General features: G+C 39.5%; 2 protein-coding genes across 3 annotated transcripts in view; both read right to left on the reverse strand.

Moving 5' to 3' along the window:
* Window positions 1–4680: 4680 nt before the first annotated feature.
* Window positions 4681–16692, reverse strand: LOC149071153 (uncharacterized). The gene is made up of 5 exons (XM_089248239.1): window positions 16418–16692; window positions 11906–11999; window positions 7653–7789; window positions 7409–7541; window positions 4681–5194 (listed from the first exon to the last, which is right to left on the reverse strand). Exons 1-5 carry the CDS (start codon window positions 16455–16457, stop codon window positions 4855–4857), a joined length of 744 nt encoding a protein of 247 aa, XP_089104365.1. The 5' UTR covers window positions 16458–16692; the 3' UTR covers window positions 4681–4854.
* A 10085-nt stretch (window positions 16693–26777) lies between these two features.
* Pop2 (CCR4-NOT transcription complex subunit Pop2) overlaps window positions 26778–27821 on the reverse strand; it is a 30905-nt gene continuing 29861 nt past the window's right edge. Inside the window, exon 8 of one of the 2 annotated variants that reach the window (XM_089248163.1) lies at window positions 26778–27280. The gene's annotated coding sequence lies outside the window, so the exon portion shown is untranslated. The remainder of the gene's footprint in view (window positions 27281–27821) is intronic. The other variant, XM_089248164.1, reaches the window with a different exon arrangement.

Consider the following 27821-nt stretch of genomic DNA (forward strand, 5'->3'; position numbering starts at 1 on the left):
ATATAGGATGTAGCACTTTTGGGGAACGACTCTTTCATACGATTTACATATATTTGAATAGTACGAAAATGCCATTTATTATTTGCCAACTTACTTTTCTATCATTGTTAAAGAATGCACAGCAATATGTTTCCTCCACACATGGCATTCCCCTCCAAAATGCAATGGTCAAAAATAATTCTTGTTTGGCTTGTCAAGCAAGCTTGGTTTATAGGACAATCATAATATTCTTTATGGACATTGTATAATATTTTATCATGGTTATATATTTTTTATAATTTTTTTGATTGTGTTTTTAATTGAAGCGGAAGGGGTTTCAAACTGAGCACAACTCAGGTCTATCGCCATAGGCAATTTACTACCTAGCGAGTTTTGCCGGAAGTGTAAGTGTGTGTACCTAACAGTCTGAGTGCGTATCTAGTGTTGTGTGTGATTTTTCAGTGCTACCATCTATATCTCAGAAGTGAAGTGAGTGATGTATAGTGACTGAATATTTGTCCTGTTTGTAGGCCTGTTGCTCTGCGAGTCCATCACTATGACCACTCGACCATCACAGCGGCTTCTAATTGGGTTGCTGTATTTTTGAAATATATGACATCCATATTTGTTATGGGCATCTTTTTCTCAGCCACCTCGTTGGGCATTTTGCCTGTTGTGGCGTTGTATTTGTATTAAAAGAAATAGGAACACGTGTGGTTCTGAGCCACCTGCTGGTAAATTCATGAATAGCTGTTCATGAATTTTCGAGTATGCCCAGTATAAACACATTAAAAGTTATAATCTTCTAAGATCTATTTGGCATACGTTGAAAATGGAAAATTCCTAATCATATCTAAAAGTGAGTATATAGTGTACTTGTGTGCGCAATGTGTTGCCCGTTATCGTATTTCTGAGTATCGTACTTCTCGTATAACGTATAGCAATACAATGTAACACGCTTTTTTTCCCCTCCTTGGCTAGCAGACCACATTTCCCAATGGCTTATACGTATGTATGTGTATGTAAGGCCCCTTTCACACGGAGCGGATGCGGACGCGGGTCCGCATACCCTTTCAAACGAGCACTGAAGTTCGAAATTCGTGCATAAAAACTGTTTTTTCGCAATTTTTGTAATTATTTTTCTCCTTCACCCCTGATTCAGTGCCCATAGGCAGCCTAGAGGCATTCTTTGGTGGTTTTTATCATTGAGCCTAAAGATGCCTCCATTCCGATCCTCACAAGTAGTCGATGGGAGAAAATATCTTAAAAAATTTTGAAAAAAAAATCTGTCTTTTCGGAAAAATATGAAAGAAAATTCCAAAAACACATCCAGTGTTCGAAAAATCCAATCCAAAACATTCGATGTTCCAAAAAAAAAAAAAAAAAAAAAATTCAGCAAATATCAAAGAATTTGTAAGTATAAAAAAAGGGAGGGGTTGGGACTTTCAAAATGTCTGTGCTTAGAAATATTCACATCACAATTCTGTCTTAGGCCGGGATTACACTATAAAAGTTTTGTAAAAGCTCTTTGATAAAACGTGAAAAATTCAACCATTAAGATCACCGGTTGCATTCGCTTGAATGCAACCGACGCGCCTATTGGTTGAATTTTTTAACTTTTATAAAAGATCTTTTACAAAACTTTATAGTATAATCCCGGCCTCAAGTACGGATTACACTATAAAAATTTTATAATAATTCTTTTAAAAAAGCAACTAATAAATTTATCGGTTGCACTTGCAATTTATTAGTTGCTTTTTTCAAGTTTTATAAAATAACTTTCATAAACCTTTTAGAGTGAAATCCCATCCTTAGATTAGTCACTTCTGAAATATAAAATTTCATTTTTTTAAGTTTATAGACTAAATATTGAGTAAAATATACTTGTAGGTATCGAGGGAACCACCAAAAATATTCAAGCGCTAGGGTCTTCAAACGTCTTAATCCGGCCTTGAGTGAACACCGTACGTGGATAACGTTGTTTAATAAAAGTATTTTTTTTTAAAGTTTAAAAAAATTAACAGATTAAAAATTTAAAAACATAACAAATATTTAAAATAATATTTCAGATATTTATATTTTTTAAATAATTTTAAAAATTTAAAAAGAAAAAATTATTATTTTTAAATTAAATTTGAAAGTTATTAAAGTATGTAGTCAATTAAATATTCGTAATGAACAGAACGGCTTATAATTTTGGTCCCGTCAGTGGCCGTTGTTGACAGGTTTTTTGTATAAAATTGTGAAATATGGACAAAAGGCAGTTAAAGTTGCTATATCTCCATTTCAGAAGGAAACGGAGGGATAGACGTATGTAGGTACATTATATTAATGAGCAGGGACCATCATATGGTGTTTTTAAGGGTATTTATGGCAAATAATTAAAAAAATTCCGTGAAAAATCACCTTCAAAAAGTAGCCAAAGATGCGGATGAATTCGCTCCGCATCGTCTGAATAGCTCCGAATAAACCTATTGTCAAAACTTGTATGTGCGGATGCGGAGCCCGCACTTAGGTTTTGACACATGCGGACGACGTCCGGACCCGCATGAACATTTCCTATGTGCGGAGATTTTTCGGCTCGTCTGAAAGGCGCAGTATATTCCAATTGTTAAAACTTCTTCCGGACCCGCATCCGCATCCGCTCCGTGTGAAAGGGCCCTAATAAGTGACGTTAAATGCGACAAATCAGGTTATATAATGCATAATAATCGGTTATTTTTTTTATTGGGTTATTAAACAAATACATCCACATTACACAAATACTGGAAATACAGATGAAAAGGAATACAAAAGAAAAAAAAAAGACATACACATGCAACGAATATACACTATGTGGCCCCATGGGACACTAAGTCCTTCCAGGAAGCCAAAAAGACATTGTATTACATTTTTTCGCCACCATTGTGAGCCGCCAAGTACGCAGTATGATTTTAGAAAAACATATAAGAAATTTAAGACATGATGCATATAGCAGTTCAATGTAAAATGACAATCCATATTTAGTGAAATTTAAAAAAGATGATGCGAGTATGTTCTGGGTACAACAATAATATACATAAATATATATATATATATATATATATATATACACAAAAATTGTCACGTTTTCAAGACAAATAAATTACACTGGTCGAATGGTCGACGCGTTTCGGCTCTTCAATGGAGAGCCGTCATCAGGACCTCGTGGTCAGAAAACGCGTCGACCAATTGAATTTTTCTTGAAAACGTGACAATTTTTGTATTAATAAAAACCAGGCAAAGTTTCTAATTTTTGTGATAAATATATATAGTTTTAAGCAGTAATATGTAAAAAAAATTGTTAATTTTTTTTAATGCGTTTTGCATATATGTAAATGCCATATTTGTGGTTAGTATTATTAGTAGTTGGTTTTTTCACTGAAATGAATTCATAAATTTAGGAGCAGTGAATGAGAAACACTTTTGAAGCAAATGTTTTTTTTTTGTTTTTTTTGGCACTTCAAAATCATGTTTGAATCTCGCTGCTGTTCTATTTGTTTTCTCTGAAGCCAATTTTCATTTTTCGTCGCAAAGTTTATCACTCGGTAAATATATAATTGTCTGATGTCTAGTGTGTGACAGTGAATTTTTCTATCGTTTCCAGTATAGGCTTGTGTTCGCATATTTCTTACCTTGTTATATGTGTTACTTAGTTGCATGATATTACATATACATATTACTTACATGATATTACATATCCCCTGATATCCCGAGATTACTTAAGTGGCGTCCGAGTGGCGCAGTGGTAAGGTACAGGAGGCTCGAATCCGGGCATAGAACGTCGGAAACGAGTTCTTTACCTACCGAACCTTGGGTGCCACCGATAGATGGTGCCTTCATTTCCCACCCAACTCTACTGGTCGGAAATCGCCGTATGGCGATATATGGCCGGAGTTGGTGTGCGGTAAAGTAGTAGATTACTTAAATGACCCGCGACACATTTATAGATCATTCAAGTGACCCACAGCATAGTTATAAAGCACTCAAGCAAGCTCGTCATTTGTGGGGGGGGGGGGGTAGAAATGGTATATATATATATATGCATAAGCACTGAGTACATGTTCTTTGTCTACCCCCCCCCCCCCAACGGGAAAAAGTTGAAATGACAGTCCTGCTCTAGGTGCTCGGAGCACATTTTCAGATCACTGAAGTATCCCATGGCACATCCACGGATCAATTGAGTGACCGCGGCATATTCACAGGTAACTTGAGCGGCCCGTGGATCATTTCCAGATCACTTAAATGGCTAACGGGTGCAGTTCCACGTCCCCACTAGGTGACCCACGGTAAATTTACAGATCACTTTAGTGACATGCAGCATAGTTCCAGATCATTAAAGTAACCCGCGGCACATACACAGATCACTTAAATTAACTCGTGGAACAGTCCTAGATCACTCAAGGGGCTCGCGGCGCATTTATCGATTGCTCAAGTGGCTCGAGGCACATTTGCAGATCACTCAAGTAACCTAGGACGCTGTTCCGGATCACATAATTTTAAGTCACCCACGACACCTTCTCCAATGAATGAAGTGTGGCCCCGTACTCTTCAAGGTTGAACACCCTTGGCTTACGTAATATTTGAATGACTTCCCCCCTTCCCCCGTGACAATTTGTCGTTCATTGCACGGGGGAATAAACACGACGGAAATCATTTTAAAAATAATCAACACATGTAAAATAAATCCTAAATATATATTTTAATGTCTTGTTGATACAAACATACAGTGTGTGTGTGTGTGCGATAACGTAACAAAGAAATGAACAATGGTTGTTGAAAACAAAATGAATGTCCAAAAATACATTGGTTTTGCATCCTTGTATTTATTATTGTCTGGAATGTTAAAAATCGCGTTCAACTGTACGACATTCCGAAAGTCGCGATGACGCAGACGACGCTGGCCACCACCCAGGACCCTGGTACGTGCGGTACTGGCGCAGCGTTCTTGCCACCGCGTCGGCTCTTGTACCCTTTGGCGATCGGCACGTGCGTCACGCCAGTATCGTTGTAGAATGGCGTTGTTGGCTCTTCGGGGAGTGTGACCGGTGAACCTCCGTCTTTATAGGACCTTCTGCAGTAGATGTTGATGCCGACCTCGATGGCGTCTATGAGTCCTTCTTTCATCAAGCTGTGGACTTTCCTGCCGCATCTCGCCATTATCTCTTCCATGCATCTGATCGAATCTATCAATACGCTGTAAATTAGAGATAAAAGATTCGTTAATTGATTGATAGACATTAGTCTACAAGGTTTTCCTATCATAGGAAAATGTAGGTGTTATTAATTAATTTTTGTTCCAGATCTGAGACCTTCAAAAATGGACATCACGTCTAGTTTTATTTAGTTCTATGATATTTAATTTTGAATAGCTTTCAAAATTTACCTATTTAGGTGTGAAATGATATTAGAAATCATATTTCCATTTTTGGCCTCCGAAAATTGGGGAATGGCAACATTGGTTTTATCTCAAATTGCGACCGGACTCTCCCTTTTTTTTAAATTGAAAGTAGAACACAGGATTTGTTTATGTACAACCCTTCAGTCAAAAAATAAAGCTAAAAGTCAATGTCGTAGACGCATTTGATGTTCCAAATAAGTTTTGCTGCCACCATTCCACAGTAAATTTGAGCTGATCAGAGGTGTACGCGGGGGTTGGGCTTGTGCCCCTCCTATGACAACAACGAATTAGCATATCTATTAATATTTTTATAAAAAATTAAATATCGAATAAACTAATAAAATACCATTATCGACTGTGTAAATCAATTTTCGTTAGCTTAAATGTTTTTTTTAAGGTTAATAACAATAAATTTATCTGGAAGAAAATCCTTGTGACCCCCATCCCCCACTAAACTTTTTTGTGACCCCTCTTAAGTAGATTCTGCGTACGTTCCCCTGTGCCTGATGAAAAACATTATGAAGGTTATGGACAAATCTCTCGCCCAGGTTTCTCTCACCGAAAAGAAGAAATTTCTGAAATTTGTAGGTGCTAAAATAAACTATCCAGTGATTTTGTTTTCACATAGAACTCGCTGCGTGGCAATCGTTCACATCTGCAATGAAGGGGTTTTTAGGGGAAAACCCACAGAGAGAAAAATTGCCACAATTTGTTCAAGACTTGCTTTGTTCGTACAAAAATATTGGTTATTGAATGACTCCAGAAATCCATTTTGATTTTTTTCCTGATTACCTGGTAGCAGTCAGTGATAAACAAGGAGAAAGGTAAGAAAAAATGGTTTTTTTTTTCCAATTTCTTACGTAACGATGTGTGAATATGATGAAATAACTATCATAATAAATGCATTATAATTTGTTATAAAAAAAATGTGCACAATTATCTCTATTTTCAACACGTGTAAGTTTTTCATAGTGTATGCATATTTCCAAATGCTTGTTTCTGATTTGAAAAAAGGAAATACCCATTGCCTGATTTTTTAATAAACTACTTATGACCGTCTTAACGAATGAGCCTACCAAGCACGGCCTGGAGAATCTTCTCTAGTGCATATATATATATAGTGAAAACTCTACGATAATGGGATCAGGTGATTTGATAAATAGTAGGTGTCGCTTGTGCATATGCCCCTTTTTTTTCCATGCAGAAGTTCTAGTAATCAAGAAGGGCAACAAAGTTTTAGGGCCTTCCAATGCCTAGGGTCCTTTCTGGAAGCGGATTTATCGTTTTGCAGCGTGTGAGCTATACAAATTTTACCACCCTTCACCCATTTTAGTCTTGACTACTCATTCCTCCAAATTAGTAGCTTTGGATGCCCCTTTGCTCCCCTTTCCCCACCCCGTAAATATACCTCCGTGTCTAAATCACTCTTTTGGTTATTCACATGCTTTTATACCCTTTAGGTCACTGTTTTCGTCTCTCACTCACCAGGTAGGTCACTTGTTTGGTCACCCACATGCTTGCACACACTTAGAGGGGGAGGAGGTAGGCCTGCTCCGCAACTTTTTTTTCAACTTCTGCCTCCCTTGTCCTTTTCCGAATTTCTGACTATGTCCTTGATCCCTTTTTCAACATTCTGTCCTTGTGCAACATTATCTCCTTTGACCTTTTCTGGATTTTTGCGATCTCCTTGCTTCCTTAACATTCTGTTTCCCTTGCCCTTTTCCGAATTTCTGCTCATCTCCTTCCCCTTCTTTTTCAATGTTCTGCCTCCCTCGTTGATCTTCTTCCTAACATTCTGTGTGGTTTCCTTGACCTTTTCTAAATTTCTGCCCCACCCCTAATGCCAATTTCCTAAATTTGTGTGCCCCCCCCTCCCCTACGAAGAAGTTTCCTAACTTTTCCTATTTGCGCGTGTGCTTTTCCCTTTTTTTTATTTCAAGTCCTTCTTTCGAATTTCCGTCTGCCCTTGCCATTTTCAACTTGATAAAAGAGAGAATTTTGTACACTTACTCGCATGTCTTATTTCTCTGGTCACCATCGAGGTTTGTCTCGTATTTGATTTGCATCAGATCCGCGAGTTTCACGCCGCATTTCACCAGCGGCCACGAGTGATTTTGGAAGCAGTTGCCCAAACCGACGAATCCTGCAAATTTGAAAGACTTGGTGAATAAATGCTTCTTAATAATTACCACTTTCAAGTACTAAAAATCCAATAAATTGCACACACACATCATCATCATCAGGACATACTCACTGTTCTCGTAGATGCATTCATCGCCAGTGCAAGTGCCAGGGATCCGTTTCGTGAATGCGAAAGATAAGCTCTGGATGAACTCTGTCAAACCTGGTGGACTGCACTGTTTTACGCAGAATGATACTGTGTGTGCCTTCCTGTAATGATCACAAATATCAGTATAAAAGATACTCAATCAGCAACCCTTACTTACAATTTGAAAGAAATACCATGCACTCATCAAGCATTCGTGTTAACGTGAGGCCATTATTAATAATAATAAATAATAACGTGATCCTCACGTATTCCCAAGGGATCAGCATGATCCGTCCGGGGGGGGGGGATTTGTTAAATTACAAAGATCCATTCTTTGGAAGTTCTTTTAGAGCATATAATGCTCAATCCATTGCCCGCGGGCCAAATGTGGGCCTCGGAGTCATCTGATGTGGTCCGAGACCTAAACCTAATTTTGTAAATATGAGCTAAGGGTGGTATTCACGGACATAGTGATTTAACTATATGATATTTAAACTATAGTCACAATTTTTGGATAGGAGACCGACACGGATTGGTTAAAAACCTGAATTTAACCAATTCATGTTGATCTTTTTTCCGAAAATTGTGACTATAGTTTAAACCAGGTTGATAAATACTGTCCTTTGTGACACATTTTCAGATTATTAGTTGAGCGTGGTGCTAAGATGCTAACCTACCAAAATAGCGTCAGGTCTCAGATTCAAACCAGAGCAAGAATATACATAACGTGATATTTATCGTAACGAGCTTGAGGCAACCACCGATAGATGGCGCATTTAATTCCAACCCAACTCATTAACGGCAGTAAATTGCAGTATAGCGATATGGCCGGAGTTGTTGTGCGGTGAAGTAGGTCACTATTGACCACGATGCAGAGTTCAACGTCACTCAAGGAGCCCGTGGTACATTTACAGATTACTTAAGTGACCCGCGGCATACTTACTATCATTTGAGTGACCTCAATGGAAGATTTGTGGTCTTGCTACCTGGCCAAAAAATTTTACCGCCCTTCTCTTTTCCTTGTCTAATTCGCTTGACCACTCACTTCTCAAATATGCCGCCCTGGGCTATATATTGCTTATACCCCCTGTATGCACGCCAATCTTTAAGTCACTCTTTTGAACACTCACATGCTTGAAAACTCTCTAGGTGAATATTTTTGATCATTCACTGAACTGGTCCTTCATTCTCGAAGTCATTCTTTTAGTCACTCACTCACCTGGTTTCTCCCTCTCAAAGTCATTCTTTTAGTCTTTCACATGTTTGTGAAAACATTCCAAGTCAGGGATTTCCAACTAGAGTTCCATGACAGCTATTTTTGAGGTTCCGCCTGATCGAAGACGCCATGGAACCCTTAAAAGTCCCAGAACCCGGAAAGCTTTCAAAGAAGAAAACGTTCTTGTTACTCTGATATTTGCAAAGCAGTTCTTTGTTTCGAATTTTAACGAGACAGTGTCGTTTAAAAATAAAGTCCAGACCATTTCGATGACTAACCTATAGAGTGTGCAAACATGTGAGTGACCAAACAAATGACCTGGTGAACGAGGGACGAAAACAGTGACCTAGAGGGTGTAAAAGCATGTGAATGACCAAAAGAGTGACTTAGACACAGAGGTATATTTACGTGGATAGTTTCCACTCGGGAATCACCAAGCTTCACACAAAATTTAATGCAGTAGCTTTGCTCTGTTTTTCCAGTCATTTTGTCGGAAACAGAAAAGTGACAGCGCTCACTTCACTTCCTCACTCATCAGCGGTTTGCCTGTGACTGGCAGCTTGTGCCAAAGCGTATTAATAATCTTTAATACGCTTTGGCTTGTGCAGGCAGGGAAAAATTCAAGCATGCGCACTGGGATTGCCTATATATGCACCAAACCACGCCTCTCTAGCTTCATTGGTTTACGCACGAAAAAGTATATGGTCGATTACTTTATGAACAAACCTCATAAAATGCAACTGAATTTTTTTTTTAATGTTAGATTTAATTAACACAACAAATACAGAACACAGGTACACAAACACATATTACATTCCGATGTTTATCCTAGGGATCATACGATCCGTCCAGTATTCATTAATCTCTTTACGATCACGGTCGTAATATTGCGACCACTGGTATATAGGGCAATATACACTGAAGAGCCAAAAAAACTGGTACACCTGCCTAATATCATGTAGGGTCCCCGCGAGCCCGCAGAAGTGCCGCAACACGACGTGGCATGGACTCGACTAATATCTGAAGTAGTGCTGAAGGTAATTGACACCATGAATCCTGCAGAGCTGTCATAAATCCGTAGGAGTAAGAGGGGGGGGGGGATGGAGATGTCTTCTGAACAGCACGTTGCAAGGCATCCCAGATATGTTCAATAATGTTCATGTCTGGGGATTTTGGTGGCCAGCGGAAGTGTCTAAAGTCAGAAGAGTGTTCCTACAGCCACTTTGCAGCAATTCTGGACGTGTGGGGTGTCGCATTGTCCTGCTGAAATTGTCCAAGTCCGTCGGAATGCACAATGGACATGAATGGGTGCAGGTGATCAGACAGGATGCTTACGTACCTATCACCTGTCAGAGTCGTATCAGGGGTCCCATATTACGCCAACTGCACACGCCCCATACCATCACAGAGCCTCCACCAGCTTGAACAGTCCCCTGTTGACATGTAGGGTCCATGGATTCATGAGGTTGTCTCCATACCCGTACACGTCCATCAGCTCGAAGCAATTGGAACCGAGACTCGTCAGACCAGGCAACGTGTTTCCAGTCCTCAACAGTCCAATGTCGGTGTTGTCGGGCCCAGGCGAGGCGTAAAGCTTTGTGTCGTGCAGTCATCAAGGGTACACGAGTGGGCCTTCGGCTCCGAAAGCCCATATCGATGATGTTTCGTTGAATGGTTCGCACGCTGTTGATGGCCCAGCATTGAAATCTGCAGCAATTTGCGGAAGGGTTGCACGTCTGTCACGTTTAATGATTCTCGGCAGTCGTCGTTGGTCCCGTTCTTGCATGATCTTTTTCCGGCTGCAGCGATGTCGTAGATTTAATTTTTTACCGGATTCCCGATATTCACGGTACACTCGTGAAATGGTCGTACGAGAAAATCCAAATTTCAACGCTACCTCGGAGATGCTATGTCCCATCTCTCGTGCACCGACTATAACACCACGTTCAAACTCACTTAAATCTCGACAACCTGCCATTATAGCAGCAGTAACCGATCTAACAACTATGTCAGATACTTGTTGTGTTATATAGGCGTTGCCGACCGCAGCGCCGTACTCTGATTAGTTCCATATCTCTTTATTTGCATACGCATGCCTGTACCAGTTTTTTTGGCTCTTCAGTTTACTTGCCCGGTTTGCGAGAAGGGCCCGGGTTCGAGTCCCGGTGGAGACAAGATTACTTTTCTTTACGAGTTCACCTCGGCATAATATTCAGAAAATATGTGTTTCCTTGATACCTTGGGCTGAAAAAAAAAACCCCATCTATCTCTCAATATTCACTATTGTTTGCTCATTGAGAAATTGATGTCATTAATTTGTGGTCGTAAATTTTTCACGCTCATTTGAAATTTTAAACTTGATCAGATTATCTCACTCAAGCCCCATCTGATTCAAAATTCATCATATTACAATTTGGGAAAGAATATATTAAATTGTAAAATAATTTTTACAATTTGAGGAAGAAAAATTATTTCAAACATTGAACTGATAAAAATTGTATTATAACCTGTATGGGTACTAGAAATTATTTTTTAACAATAACATTAAAAATATTACAGTAGACTCTCACTAATCCGGCAAATATCTGACCAAGGTATGCCGGATTACCGAAATCGTCGGATCACTGGAAGTCAATTGAAGAAATTCATTGAAATAATATACTGTACACTTCTGCGTAAAGAAATGCAGTGACATGTTTTCCTCTTCTATGGGGTGGGGGGGGGGGATACTCGAAGAAAACCCGTCTAAAAACGCCGGATTGCTGGACGGGCCGTACCAATTCCCAGAGGCGTCTTAAGATCATCATGGGTCCCCGGGCCAAGATATTTTTTCCGAGCCTTATTTCTGAGCCCCCCCCCCCTCTTCTTTTCAGGCCCCATGTATTAAAACTGCAGTGCCAATATCCCTTACAGAAGAGGGTGAGAAAGAGGCCCTTCTTTAGGGGGTGTTGACCGGACTAGCGTGCGGCCGGATTACTGAGTGTACTGTGCAATAATTATTCGGTGAGGGTACTTTACATACTTCAAAATCGTCCTGAATGTGATATCATTGAAGTTGAACAGTTCGATGAGGCATGTTTTGACCCCGCATTGCATTTTCTGTCCATGACTGGCAACTGAAAAAATAATAACAATGATAACTAAATACTTCCATTAAGAAAGAAATTGCATAAAAATTGCTCTAATGATATCTCCATATGAGGGAGACTGATAAGGATAAATCGTATTATTATCAAAGGAGCTTCTTATCTTAATCTTATTATTAAGGGAGCAATAATTTATAAAAGGAGGCAAGGAACCAGGCAAAAATCTCAGAAATGACAAGGGATCCGGGCAAAAATTCTGAAACGACAAGGGATCCGGGCAAAAATTCTGAAACGACAAGGGATCCGGCAAAAATTCAGATACAGCCGTTTATAGAAATGGCTTCAACATATTTTCACGTTTTGGTTGACCAAATGCTAAAATCACGGATATGACACATGAAAATAGAGGCATCTTTACAGTGGGAGTAAATGAGTGATCAAGAAAACTAGACTAGAATGGGTGAAGGACGGCAATATTTGTATAGCCTACCGGCGGAAAGACCGTAAATCCGACTCTCCGGAAGGGCCTCGGTGGACCCTAAAATTTTGTGGCCCTTGTCAAAACTGCTCGAATTTCTTCTCTTTTTTTTCTTCCCCGGGGAATTTCTTCCCCGGTTATTTCCTACTCAAATTTGTTGGGGGGAAAACAACGTTTACTGTAAGGTATGCGTCCCTCACAACAACAACAAAGTTAGTTACTGTGAGGGTCCAACAAAAACTTTTACGCAAGTGAGTGTTACCTTCGGAGGAGAGGTGAGAAAGTATTTTATTGCTCATCAAGTGCCAGATTACAGCAAATTTTGGCACTACGGATGTTGTATCTCTAATGCAAGCACCTATGACCGGGGTTAAGAACTGTGCTACACCAACGATTTCTTGGTGCTCCGCAGAGATTGGGAAATAAACAAACCATTTTTCGAAGTAGTTCGAAACTTTACATTCATACTAGATTAAAACTGGGAGCTATATCTTCTTTTTGAATCAACGAGAGCAAATGTTTGTAATGTGAAAAATGAGGGACAAAGGTGGAGGTTGTGGGGGCCATGGGTGAACATCGAGATGCTCGGCAAGGACAATTCTTATTCGTACATTTCTTGTAGGAATAAAAATTGTCCTTTCCTTTTCTTACACATAGTGGGCACATCAAGGGCGTAGCCGGGGGGGGGGGGGGACTTGGGGGTCTGGTCCCCCCCCCCCGAAATGTGAGAAAATGACCGAAAAAAGGGAAAAAGATGGCCAAATCCATTGTTCTGTCAAAGTGGTCCCCCCCCCCCGAACGAAATTTCTGGCTACGCCCCTGGGGCACATTCTCTTTCACCTTAACCTGCACAGACCCGTTTTTTTTCCCCTCAGGCCCGTAGCCAGAAATTTCGATCGGCTGGGGGGGGGGACCAAAGTGATAGAACAATAGATTTGGCCATCTTTTCCCCTTTTTTCGGTCATTTTCTCACATTTCGTTGGGGGGAACCAAACCCCCTTCGCTACGCCCTTGGTTTCTTTGCCCACAGAATTTCGATATTTGTGACAAAATAACATGCTGCCTTATACAATATAGGGGATTTTTCTCTGCTCAGCAAAAAAATTCTGTGTAGAGGGAAGCATTCTCAAACTCTAAACGTCCATAATTTGTCAACTTATTCACTATGAAGAAATTATGCCTCTTTTTTGTTGTCTGTCTCAAGGGACCGAGATTTTTTTCTGTTTGAAACAGGTCTCCACTGAATAGAGCAGTGATTCCCAACGTGGACGTTAACGCCCCCCTTGGAGGCGATGGAATGTTCCGGGGGGGGGGGCGGTAGAAGCTACGGGTGTAACATAGATAGGATCCTATGGGTTAGATTGCGTTGGGGGCGACGGAAGAAAAAAATTTCTGAAGAAGGGGGCGATGTGTGTGTGAGGCAAAAAAGGTTGGGAAACTATGGAATAGAGGTTCAATTGACATAATATGTAAAATAGTATAACTTTTTTGCTTGTACTTGAAATGAAGTAAATGAAAGTCAAACTGAAGTAACGTACGTTTTATGGTCTATAAATTACTAACATATTTATCATTTAATCTGATACATTATGTATTAAAAGTGGTCGTGGTCGGTGTGTATGTAATGCAATGTTCAAATTGATATATATGTACAGGGTGTACGGAAAAGGGACAATCCAACTGTTAAATTGAATTTCTTGAAAACCAGCGAATGATAACGAATTCTTTGCATGTTCGTTGGACGGCCTGTAAATTTTAACTATCGGGTCTAATGGAATTTCATTGGCCCTCAGACTCAGGTTCATGTATCCAGCCGGTAAAAGCACAAACACTCACGAATCTCTACTTTCCTCAATCACAAGATGCCAATTACTAAAGAAATTCGATAATGCAGAGCTGACTTAACAAATCTGATTTGGACCAGCATAGTGTGATCTATAGATGAAATGTTGAACCAGGATCATTGTGAAAATTGTGATTAAAATTTTTAGCTGTGTCTAACGAACATATAACAAACTTTTTCATTAAAACTTTTTTTCCATTTTAAAGTTGAGAATTTATTTTTTGTTCAGAAACCGTGAAACATTATTATTTTCTGTAACTCAAGATAATTTTTTTTCCCGTTATATATGTATATATATATATGAGAACATAATTTTCTCTTCCGTTTCCGTGTCAAACACCACAAAAGTTTACATTTGTATTGTAATAATGAGTCTTTCGAGGGGGCCACCCCCACCCCAGGAAGAGTCTGTCCCGGGGCCCCCGAAAAGGCACACCACGGCCCTGCTCCCATCAAACTCAATTTGAAATTGAAATCATCAATTTCCGTTGAACCAACTTGTATTTTCCCATGCCGAAAAATTACATCAGCAGTAGTGCATTTACGGTTTCGCGCCTGCGGGCACGATTTTCGCCGTCCTTCTCCTGGTTTTTAGTCTTTTCCATTTTTTTTACCACTCATTACTGAAATTCGCCACTCTGTGCTATAACCCGCTTGATCTCACCCCAACTCCTGCAAATGCACGCGTCTGTAGGTCACGCATTTGGTCACTCCCATGCTCACACACTCTATAAGTCACTCCCATGCTCACACACTCTATAAGTCACTCTTTTAGTCACTCACATGCTCGTACGCTGTTTTGGTCACTAATATGCTTGCAAACTGTTTTGGTCATCCCATGCTTCCACGGGTCACTGACATGCTTGCACACTCCATACGTCACTCCCATGCTTGCACACTCCATACGTCACTCCCATGCTTGAACATCCTCTACATCACTCACATACTTGCACATCCTCTACATCACTCACATACTTGAACATCCTCTACATCACTCACATACTTGCACTTCCTCTACATCACTCACATACTTGCCCACGGTCTTGGTCACTCTTTTGATCGTTCACTGACATGGTTCCACTGACTGGAGTAGATCATTCAACAGCGGGTTAATATCTACAAAATCACGGGAGGAAACACAGTGGTGTCCAAGCCGGAGGGGGTACAGTAATTAGTGGCATGGGTCTGAGCGGAATTGATTCAGAAAATCGAAATTTCCTATACACGGTGATTTTAAATTCATGCGACAAACTTTAAGAGGTGATATATGACTCCTCAACAAGCATTTTTTGTCATAGAATGAGCGGCAGAATCGCAATAGCAAAGGCGGTAGAGGGTGTTTTCAGAGTGTGCACACAACAACACTTCACCAAAAACAAATATCATATTTTTCTGACGGATTTGCTGTAGTAAATGCAATCAGCCACGCTAGGGTGCGGGGTATTGTAATGTGGTAGGCCCTCTCATAAGGGCTGTCTCAAGAGCATCATGGGCCCACGGGAAGTGATTTTTTTTGAAGCCGTACCATGCTAAAAAATGCCTGCCTACAAATTTACATGCTTATCAACCAGATTTCATTTTTGTGAGCCTCTTTTTTTCTCTTGAAGGCTCCGAGTCGTGTCCGGGTGGGCCAATGCGTTAAGACGCTACTGCTTCTCATGGTGCAACTTGGGAACGCAAATTCTACCACAAGCCATTGTACCGCTTGATCATTGTTTGGCGCAGCATAATGAACAGCACCTTGACGTACATTGCACCAATAAAAAAAAAAACTAATCAAATCCGAAGGTGCATATGCACTCTGGAATGGTTGATAGCGCATATTGCAACAAATCCGTTGGAGAAAAATATATATATTTTTGGTGAAGTGCTGTTTTGCACTCTCTAAACACTATGCCTTCGGTATTGCGATTCGACCGCACATTCTATGATCAAAAATGCTTGTTGAAGAGTCTTATATCACCTCTTAAAGTTTGTCCGATGAATTTAGAATCACCCTGTATAAAGCTCAAGACGACACGGGTTTGAAACACTTCAGACGCCCCTGAATAAACGATGATACGAAACACAAGGTTATCGTTACTCATTTATGTATAACATACATTATATAACTAATTCAAAACTCACCAAAGAATCCAATTAACAACGTGAGCACGAGCAATTTCATGACGAAGGTGTTGTATTTCGTTCACCGTCGATACGGGGAATTGTTAAGAACATAGTTTTTTTTCTTTCCTCATCGCATTGGTGATAAGGATCATGGACACTCGTAAAGGTAAGATATGAAATAAGAAGTAAAAAAAGGAAAAAAAATGGAATATAGATGCTTGCTCCAGCAAATTTTTCTTTGCGCTCTCACAGGTGCACGTCAAGAGGTGCTCTTATTTTTTGAATATTTATCTGAAGACGCTAATAGCGGTGCAAAGTATAATTCTTCGTCTTATCAATAATCGGCGTCCTACTAAAAAAAAAAAAATATTCCAGATAGCAACCCGAGATCATCGACAAATGTCTTTTAGCCATTATATGATATAACTTTTAGCATTATATGCCAATAACGGAAGGATAAGTTTTCTGGTTTCATCTTCATAAGGGTTTGGAATTATCATAAACATGAGCAAACTCCTCCTAGCAAACAATGTGTCTGTACCAAAAACCATAATTGGTGAAACGGGGTTCCAATGGATAGTTATAATCCATCAAACCCCCTTCATCATGACTCTGCCAATTCCTGTGCAGTAGTGCGCTTTGCAATGATAATTAAATACTGTACTAGTGAGATGGGTGAAAACGTAGGTTCACCTGAGACCCAAGGGGTATAAATAAATAAATATATATATTTTTTCAATTAATACAAGCCTGCACTGATACCAGTGCAGTTAGGTTCAAGAGCATTCTTCAGTGAAGAGTTATACGAGCAAATTTACGAGTAATTTCCATTAAATGCGAGTAGTGAGAGTATAAATGTATTTACAATTTTGCAGCATCAACAAGAAAACCAGGATCATATCATCCCCTACATAGCCAAAAAGAAGGTCAAGTCGTACGGATCAGATTTTTCAGTATTATCTCGTCTCCAAGAGCCGAACTATAATTCGGCCATTTCTCAAACAATGTTCATGGACCTGGCAGTGCAGGTCGACGCATGTGCAGAAAATTTTTTGGTCTTTTCAATCGTGCTTTATGTCTGCTGTCGTATGACGAAATTTCCGCAAGGTGTGGAAATTCAGAATCTTTCAGTTTATCATTAAGTTCTTTGCCAGTTTCTTGGCATATGATGTCACATCACCTACTCCAGAATCCCGTCTGATTTCTAACGAACATTGTGACATTTCTAACGAACCATGGTAGCCCGGTGTGGCACCTGTCTTGTTCTGAAATCTCTCTAGAGCGGTGATATTCATTTTCTTCGAGAACAGCCAGACAGGCGCAGCACACAGAAGAATCGGTCTAATTGCCATCTTATACAAAATAATTTTGTTTCGAATCGAAAGACTTGAGTGCCTGTGGCTTAGTCTGTTAAGCATGACCGAGGCCACGGTCACCCTACGGATGGCATCAACACACTGCCGGGAGAAACTGAATCTCTTATCCATTATCACACCCAAATATTTGTTGTGAGTGACTGGGTTAATTGAAACTCCTTGTACCTCTATGTGTGCTTGTTGTGGTAATGAGCACTTGTTAGTGAACCACATGAAAATTTGGTTTTATCTGCATTCAGTTCAACACGGGTTCGCACACACCAGCGCTCGACCAATCTTACCATTTCTTGTAAATTTGAAAAGGCCTTGCCAGGGTCCTTTATCTGTGTAACAAAGAGCACTATTGTCGGCATAAAGAGCGGTAAAACCCTTAGGGGCAACTGGGAAGTCATTCATGTGAAAATTGTGTAGGATGGGACCTAACACACTTCCTTGAGCTATTGATGAACGAATCTGTCTAGGATTAGATATTGAGTTATTTATCTGTACTCGGAAAGAGCGCGAGTCAAGATAATTGCTCACAAATTTGATGATGTAATATGGCATTCCCACGCGAATCATCTTAAGCAGCAGCCCATTGTGCCAAACTTTATCAAAAGATTTCTTTAAATCGAAAAAGGCTACTGCTGCAGTGTCTTTATAAATTTTGGCTTCTTGGATTCGTTCAACGAACCGCAATAATTGAGTAGTGGTCGAGTGCTTGCTGCGAAAGCCGTGCTGCTCTGGACCGATAATATTATTGTCCTCTACAAATTTGTGTAGTCTGATGGCTACCTCTCTCTCAAAAAGTTTCCGTAGTGAACTGAGAAGGGAGATTGGGCGCCAATTCTGTGGATAGTGTAGGTCATGCCCAGCTTTGGGGGATGACCTTAACTTTAGCGAGTTTCCATTCTGCCGGAAAATGGTTGGTTCGGAGTAATTCATTAAAAATTTTGACCAGCTGGCGAACCATATTTTCGGGAAGATTCTTGATAGTGTTGTTGGTGATGGTGTCCTGACCAGGTGCCTTGTTTTTTTTGATAATGTTTGTTACTTCTTCAGTATGTGTAGGAAATAAAGAGAAGGGTTGTTCTGGGTGAATATCCCTAAAGAATACTTGAACCTCTCTATCAACAATGTGTCTGTACCGAAAACCGTAATTGGTGAAACGGGGTTCCAATGGATAGTTATAATCCATCAAACCCCCTTCATCATGACTCTGCCAATTCCTGTGCAGTAGTGCGCTTTGCAATGATAGTTAGATTCTAATAAGGTGGGTGAAGACGTAGGTTCACCTGAGACCCAAGGGGTTTTTTTTTTTTTTTCAAAAGTTTTCAAATGTTCATAGACCTGGCAACACAGGTCGAGGCATGTGTAGAAAATTTTTTGGTCTTTTTAATCGTGCTTTGTGTCTACTGTCGTATGATGAAATCTCCGCAAGGTGTGGAAATTCAGAATCGTTCAATTTATCAAATAAGTTCTTTGCCAGTTTCTTTGCATATGACGTTACTTCAGCCACTCCGGAATCACGTCTGATATTAACGTTTCTAACGTACCAAGCTAGTCCGGTGTATCTCCTCAGAGTCTTGTTCTGAAATCTCTCCAGAGCGATGATATTCATTTTCTTCGAGAACAACCAGACAGGCGCCGCATACAGAAGAATCGGTCTAATTGCCATCTTATACAGAATAATTTTATTTCTAATTGAAAGACTTGAGTGCCTAGGCTTAGTCTGTTGAGCATGACCGAGGCCACGGTCGCCCTACGGATGGTATCAACACACTGCTGGGAGAAACTGAATCTCTTGTCCATTATCACCCCCAAATATTTATTGTGAATGACTGGGTTGATTATAACTCCTTGTACCTCTATGTGTGCTTGTTGTGGTAATGAGGACTTGTTAGTGAACCACATGGATTTGGTTTTATCTGCATTCAGTTCAACACGGGTTCGCACACACCAGCGCTCGACCAATCTTACCATTTCTTGCAAGTTTGAAAGGGCCTTGCCAGGGTCCCTATCTGTGCAACAAAGGGCACTATCGTCGGCATAAAGAGCGGTGAAACCCTTAGGGGCAACTGGGAAGTCATTCATATGAAAATTGTGTAGGATAGGACCTAACATACTTCCCTGAGCTATTGATGAACGAATCTGTCTAGAATTAGATATTGAGTCATTTATCTGTACTCGGAAGGAGCGCGAGTCGAGATAATTGCTCACAAATTTTATGATGTTATACGGCATTCACATGCGAATCATCTTAAACAGCAGCCCATTGTGCCAAACTTTATCAAAAGATTTCTTTAAATCGAAAAAGGCTACTGCTGCAGTGTCTTTATAAATTTTGGCTTCTTGAATTCGTTCTACGAACCGCAATAATTGAGTGGTGGTCGAGTGCTTGCTGCGGAAACCGTGCTGCTCTGGACCGATAATGTTATTGTCCTCTACAAATTTGTGTAGTCTGATGGCTACCACTCTCTCAAAAAGTTTCCCTAATGAACTGAGAAGTGAGATTGGGCGCCAATTCTGTGGATAGTGTAGGTCATGTCCAGCTTTGGGGATGACCTTAACTTTAGCGAGTTTCCATTCTGCCGGAAAGTGGTTTGTACGAAGTAATTCGTTGAATATGTTGACCAGCTGGCGAACCATATTTTCGGGGAGATTCTTGAAAGTGTTGTTGGTGATGGTGTCCTGACCAGGTGCTTTTTTCTTTTTGAGGTTTTTGATAATGTTTGTTACTTCTTCAGTGTTCGTAGGAAATAAAGCAGAGGGCCGTTCTGGGGGAACATCCCTAAAGAATACTTGAACTTCTCTGTCAACACTGGCAATAAGCTGAGGAGGAGTGCTATCACATGGAGAGAACTGTCTCTCATATGTGTCAGCAAATATTTCCGCTTTATCACTGTCACTATATACTGTTCCGCTTGTGCCGACAATCGGAGGAATCCTCGAATAAGTGGGCTTACATGTTTTATACACTTTGTATAACGTGCCATCAGCACAATTTGCCTCACGTAAAAAGCTGAAGTAACGCTCACTCATAAATTCTTTGATTTCTCTGGATACTTCTCTTTTTATAGATCTGTATCTATCTTGGTAGTACGGATTTAACGTTCTTTGCCATTTCCTCCTAAATTTGTTTTTTAATTTGATGCGTTCCTTAATCCAGCGGGGAATACCCAGTGGATTATTAGTGGGAGCATCTCGGGTGGATTCCTTAGCAGTGTTAGTGATGGTTTCTGTGAGAAACAATAAGTCAGATTCAATTTGATCAATATTGCCACCCGTGAAGGAAGGCAAGGTGATTCTGGCCAGCTTTCGCTTAAATAATGGCCATATCACTATTTTCTTTGGTTTACATATAAAAGGAATATTGAAATCCGCTACCAGAAATATAGGGTTGTGATCAGAATCCGTGACAGGTTGAACGTGAACCGACATAGTAAATGTAAGGTTCTTAGCAAGCGCTATGTCAAGAATATCTGGTGACTGGCCAGCCTGGTCAGGAAAATGAGTTGGAGTGTATGGCGCATAAGGTTGAATGCTCTTTCTGATACAAAAATTTTCGAGCACCCTGCCTTGGGTGTTTGTAGAGTACGAGTTCCACAGAAAGGATTTAGCATTCATGTCGCCACACATTATCACTGGGTACTGACAATTGAAAAATTCGTTAAAAAGTGGAATGTCTATAGTATTTCTCGGAGGTTTATAGCACACTCCTATCCTAATTTTTTGATTGTTTACGTAGATCTCTATTGCTATTACCTCACATTGTGTCGAGGGAGGTAGCTGAATAATATCATAATTAATGTGTCGCTTTACATATATAGCTACTCCTCCTCCTGGACCAAAGCTTCTATCCTGTCTGATACAGTCATAATTTGCTACTTTGGCAGTGTGATAAGGACGAAGCCAAGTTTCCCCCACCAGTGCCAAGTGAACACCCTCAGTGTCAAGGATGTCCCTGAACTCAGTCATGCTAGAGACCAAGCTTTGGGCATTCCAAGCCATGATCTTCATGTTATGCAACACAACATTTGGTGTACTAGACATTTGTGAGTGTTGAAGCAAATAAGTGTTCAGCTGCAGTTAGAAAACAGTTGAAGAAGATTTCTATTTTCTCCTCGTTTGAAGTAGCTCTGAGGATTTTCAGAAAGCAGTCCTTCGTAATAGATATTAGTTGTTGAATCGGGAAAATTATGCTATTAGAGTTCATATTGATATCGTTATTTGCTATTTTCGTGGGTTCTTTTTCCACACGGTTGCCACCACACATGTCAGATCGTTGATTCGAAGCTGTTGGTTTCACCACATTGCAGTTTACTTTACTGCTATTGGAAGCTGCTTTGGAGACCCGCACGTCTCTAACAGCTGTTGCCGGTGATTCACTTCGTCGAGGAGGGGACCTCAGTATTTTGGCAAAAGGCACCATCTCGTCGGTAGCCCGCTGAACCACGACACTCTCGTCATCATGAGTTGGCACTGCCTCGGCCGTTGGTACAGTAGAAGTCCTTTTAGGTTCGTTGAACCTTCCCTTCCTTCCTTTGGGCCAGCCTCTAGCTGAACTGACGCTTGAGCAGTCATCATCATGGTCATCTTGAGATTTATATTGAGATTTGTGACTTGGTCTCAACTTGTCGGATTGTCTATCATTTTCACGATTATGCATACCAATATTTGGTCTGTTTCTTGGTATATCTGGACGTCTTGTCGTGTTTTCATTTCTGGCCATTCTGCCTTTGCTAGTGGGGCACGATAAACAGCCTCTGTAATTTGCACTGTGTTTTCCTCCACAGTTGGTGCATATCGGGTCTTGCTCACCCCGCTTCAGACTGCATTCAGAGGAGTGATGTTCCCCTGGACACAGCGTGGATCATTATGACATGACTTCGATGTATGTCGCCAGGCCTGACAATTGAAACACTGGACCACACCCTGGCGTTTTCTATACATCTCAACTCGAATTCTGATGTAGTTCAAAGAAGTCAACTTATAAATTTCCTTACTCCGATTTTTTCGGGGCATTTCCACTAGCCAAATCGTAATTGGTATTACTATTCTGTCAGGGCCCTGTCCTCTATGGCTTTTTAACTGAGCAACATTTATGATTTCGAAGCCCTCGGCTTCCAGCGACTCTTTGATCACTTCGCAGGGGGTATTTCTTTCTAAGTCCTTGATAACCACTTTTATTGTCTTATCTGAATGGAGCATGTATGTGCTATACTTTATGTTATTCGCATCGAACATTTTTGTAATCGCACGGTGGTCATTTTCACAGTTCAAAAACAACATCATATTTTTACCGGCTGTTTTTGCCGAAAAAGCCTCTTGGCAGGTGCTTTTAATTTTTTGCAGCAATTCCATCCAGTTCCCATACTTGGTAAGAGTCAATGGGGGAATGCGAACTTTCTTATGAGAGACTTCTCTCCATTGATTAGGATTATCAGGGTCTGGATCATCAATTTCTTCATTTTTTGAATTATTTCCAGAGTTTCCGATATTTTGTCCTGTATTTCCCGCATTTCCTACGGTACTTGTTGATGGTATAGCTTTAGTGACATCGCTCCTGCGCGTCTTATTGCTGGTTGAGTCCTGATTGGCTGTAGCAATGACGTCACAAGTAGCTGTTTGCCCATTGGCTGGAGTGACTACGTCATTACTTGCTGTTACAGCATTGGCCAAATCGACCTTTGATGCGCTGGCCACAGCGTAGCCACTAACAAGTGGGGATTCGTTTGAACCATCATTACACAGGGTACCCTGGGGCACCTCACACCTTTCTACAATAATGGGCTCACAAATAATGTCCTTCGGGCCATTATCTCTCTTCTTTTTCTTCTTATTTCTCTTTTTCTTCTGACCTCCCTTTCCATTGACGCTATTTGCATCGTCATCAGATGATTGACGGGGAGAAGGGCTGTTTTTGCGAAATATACCACAAGATGATGCCTCGGCATCGAGCACTTCACCGAGTTTCCATATCATAGCATCCTCAATTTCGTACTTGTCATAATCAACTTCACAGTTTACGAGCCTAAAGCCCAGTTCAATAAGTTCACAGAAAGAATTGTTACCACTGCACGCGCCTCTTGAAGACGATTTAATCTCTGCATGTCTCGTACGGGACGAATGCATGTCGAGAGTTTTTAGTATGGCGACTATTAGGTCGTGTCTAACACTAGTTTCGTTAGGGGCCTCGTCGTCGTCACTACGTGCGTTCATATCATATTCAAGTAATGAAATATAAGCATTAGATACCTTGTCCCATGCCGCACGATGGCTGGCAAAAGAAATCCCATGCAAAAAACACAGTTTCGACATACTCTTACTTCCCATTTTCAAGCGCACTGACTGCCCAACAAAAATGAAATCGGCATAATCAGAAGACTCACCCCTCACAGCAACGAATATTTTCCGACGACGAGGCTGAAGTGAAGTAAAAGTCAACCACACCAGTCCTTGAGCTGCGTAAACGTGAAGAACAATACCTTTTGAAGAACCGCGGCTCACATCACTTAGCCAACCATATCTAGTATATCGGCCATTTTGTAAAGGAAGGGGACTGTAATTTTTTTGAAGTTTTGCATTATCAATGTGTCTGTAACACTGTAAGCTTCATAACTTATTCAAAATACAGTAAAACCCTTCTGAATGGTCACCCCCTTCAAATGCAGTCACCTCTGTGTTACGGCCAAATAAGAATATCCCGGCAAAAAGCCTATTTAAATCATGTATTTTGAACCCTTGTATCACGGACACAATTTTCATCACTCGTTCCCATTATGCTCACTAGATGGCGGCAAAAATTTAAATACTTGGGTCAATTTTTTTTATATTTGGCTACTTTTGAATAAAATTTTATCTTGAAGTTTGCTAATGTTTGGCACCCCTGATGTCCGTTTAGAATCTGAAATAATGTGTTGCTGGTTGTGCTCCTATATTTTACATTATTCTATTATTCCCAAATGTTTAATATGGCCAGCTCTAGTATAACCGTCACTCTATGAGAAAAAATTGACATCTCAAATGCAGTGAAAAAGCGTAAAACGAGTTTGTGCTCTTGCAAATGAATTCAATGCCTGTAACCTGTAAACGCAATTACGGAAAGTAATTGGATTCAGTCTTTCTCAGCTTAAAATACATTTTGAAGGAGTTCAAATACTCAGCAAAACCCACCACACCATGAGACTGATCAGTTTTTCCCAAAGATGTTAATTCAGAAAGTAAACTTTGTACAATAGTTCTTTTTTAACGTTAATTTCCTATCCATGGAATAATTGTATTTTCATAAATTTAAACGCATCTCATATTTTCAGAGAATTTCACTCATTTTCAAATAAAGAACCATTTCAGTTTGATATGATCACTCATCTTTTATGGACAAGTCTTTTTGTCCCAAGAGTGTCAACAAAAGAGGGGTTTTACTGTATGTAAGGTACATAGGAAAACCCTTCAAACCTGAAATTTTTATATGGTCCTAAAAAATTTTAAAGTTTTTTTCATTCATCAAATAAATGTCAAAATGGCAGAACTTGCTCTTCTCTCTCAGGTTATACCAAAATTTTTTTTTCCCTTACATATTGGAATAAAAATTCAGTGAGATATCGATGATTGGAATTCTTGATTTTTAGTCGCCACCTACAACATGATTTCAGCAATCCCTTTTTCTGACCGAAGAAAATACAGAAATTTTAACTACTACTTCACCGTACACACACTTCGTTAACAGCGGAAAATAAAACCACTTGTATCATCTTACAACATTTAAAGACATACCATCAAAATGTACCCCAAGAATTGAAATGTGGTGAGAATGAAAAATTTTGGCTAGTTATGAACCAATATGACATTTTTCAAGGGACAAGAATATATATTTAAACTGCTTTTGTTTTTTTTTTGAAAAAAAACTAGAGCCAGGATGAATATTCAGCTGCTATTTGGTATTCTGCCCTTTTGCAGAGTATTCAATTTGGCCAAATAATGCTGCGGTATTTGGCTGAATATCTGCGCAAAATTCTATGTACATGCAACTAATTTTAAAAAATTGTATGAATTAGAATTTGCTTCCCATAAATTAAAAATTTACTGATTATATTTTATTGCGTGGTGCACATGAAAGAGGTTATGTCTGGGTGAGAGAGAGAATTTATAGGATAAGTAAAACATGACGCTGAAAATGGAATTACTCCCGCAACAATATGGAAGTGAGCATGTATTACACAAGTTCACTAACTGAAGGATTTACCTATAGACAAGATACGTATTGAGCTACTGAAAGAGGCAACGAACATCTGAAGAGGAAAAATAAGCAAATAAGTACAATTTTATGATACATTACTAGCTGAGAGTAAAAATGGTGGTTGGAATTTTCTTAATTAGATGTGAAATTGGTAACAGGTGTTGAAAGAAAAAATGATTCTGTAAGTAATACAATACACATGTATCATCGTTAAATTTGATTGTTAGTATCATTGGCAATAGATATCTTTCAATTACCATTTTTTTAATATTTAAATAATTAATTGCATAATTAAAACTCAGTATCAATCATTTGAAATTGCCAATAATTTTATTTTCAATTAAAGACATCAATTTTCTTTGTAATTCTGATGAATTTTAAGAAAACTGATATTCAGCCATCAAACATTAAGTTTTGAGCCGAATTTCATTAGCCTTCATTATTCAGACAAATCATTATTTGTCCTATCCCTAAAAAACCACATTAAACTTGGTTTAAACGAAGCAAACCCTACCTACTACTTCAACTCTGGCCATATCGCTATATTGCAACTTACTACCATTAATGAGATGGAAATGAAAGCACTGTCTATTGGTGGTCGCCTCAAGTTCACTAGGGAAAATATATTATCTATATCCTCCCTCGGGTTCGAACCCAGGACCATGACAGCAATCTTCACGATGGTAGATGAGCATTTTACAAACACACCACTCTGGCGCTGAACAACCCTACTAGTCATAAAAATCGATATCACAAAAATAACAATTGAAATAGCAGATGAAATGCATGAGTAAAGATTTTATTTATCTCATATATAAACAAATGTGCCAATATTTATGAGATGCATGAATGTGATAGAAACAAATTTCCTTCTTTTTTTCGATTTCATTAACATATTTTTTTTTCTTCTTCTCTTGAATTTAAAAAAAAAAGGAAATAAATTTATAATAATAATTACATAGACATGATCGTATGATGAATGTCAAACAGCATATCAGAAAAAATGTCAGTGTGATTATTACAAAAAAATATATATATTCTTATAATATATATATTTGGAGTTTTTTTCGTTTTCCCCAACTAACACACAAATCGAATTTCATTTAATCCTTTTCACAATTTTCTTTTAATCTTCCGTTTAAAATAGGTTCCTACTGAAATAGTCAATCACAAAACTGTTTAAAACAACCAGGGAGGGGTTAAATGAACCATAGGCGAACCTTTGTAAGAAGGAAAATATTCTTTTTTTTTGTTTTAAAATCATCTCATATGCGACACACCATTGCTCTGAAATAGAAAAAAAAAAAAAACATAAAATTAGCACAGAACCAAAAGCTAATGTTGCATTCACACAAGTGGCAAGCATTTTCAACGGCAAGAACAAAGCTTATACAGTCGAGTTCAGCTATAACATATCTGTCTAGGTCAGGGGTCGGCAACCTGCAGCTCTTTGGATGTGAAGCTGCTGCTCTTTAGTTCCATATGCAAATATTATTTATTTTATCAAAAAAAAAAAAAAACCATGTAAAAATCATTCTGAATCGATTAACGAGGATTAGGCACAGATTCTATCTCTCAGCCACTTGTACTCGCTTTTTCCCGCACCCCTCCCCCGTGACACGCGTCGTCACTGTTGTCAGTCCGTCTGAAACTCTCGAATGACGCCGTCGGCGGATGTTTCTATGTAGGTTTTAATTCGCTTTCGACGCAAGACAATTTGGCGTCTTCACCAGTGCTTTGGCTGTGACGTATAGTTTGTTGTTTCAAGTAAAAGAGTTAGAAGCGAATTATCTTCTTAAAGTTATGTATGTACATATATATATATATA

The sequence above is a fragment of the Pholcus phalangioides genome, unplaced genomic scaffold (genome assembly GCF_987345545.1).
Source record: "Pholcus phalangioides strain wild (caught in Gottingen) unplaced genomic scaffold, Ppha-v1.0 ptg000019l_1, whole genome shotgun sequence".
NCBI lineage: Eukaryota > Metazoa > Arthropoda > Arachnida > Araneae > Pholcidae > Pholcus > Pholcus phalangioides.

Bases quoted from the DNA above. Each gene is read 5' to 3' on its own strand.
- LOC149071153 (XM_089248239.1), bottom strand. From the start codon at position 16,457: ATGAAATTGCTCGTGCTCACGTTGTTAATTGGATTCTTTG. The intron at 7,790-11,905 runs GTATGTAAAGTA...TGATCATTACAG, and splicing joins ACATTCAGGACGATTTTGAA to GAAGGCACACACAGTATCAT. The intron at 7,542-7,652 runs GTGAGTATGTCC...TCAAATTTGCAG, and splicing joins TGAATGCATCTACGAGAACA to GATTCGTCGGTTTGGGCAAC.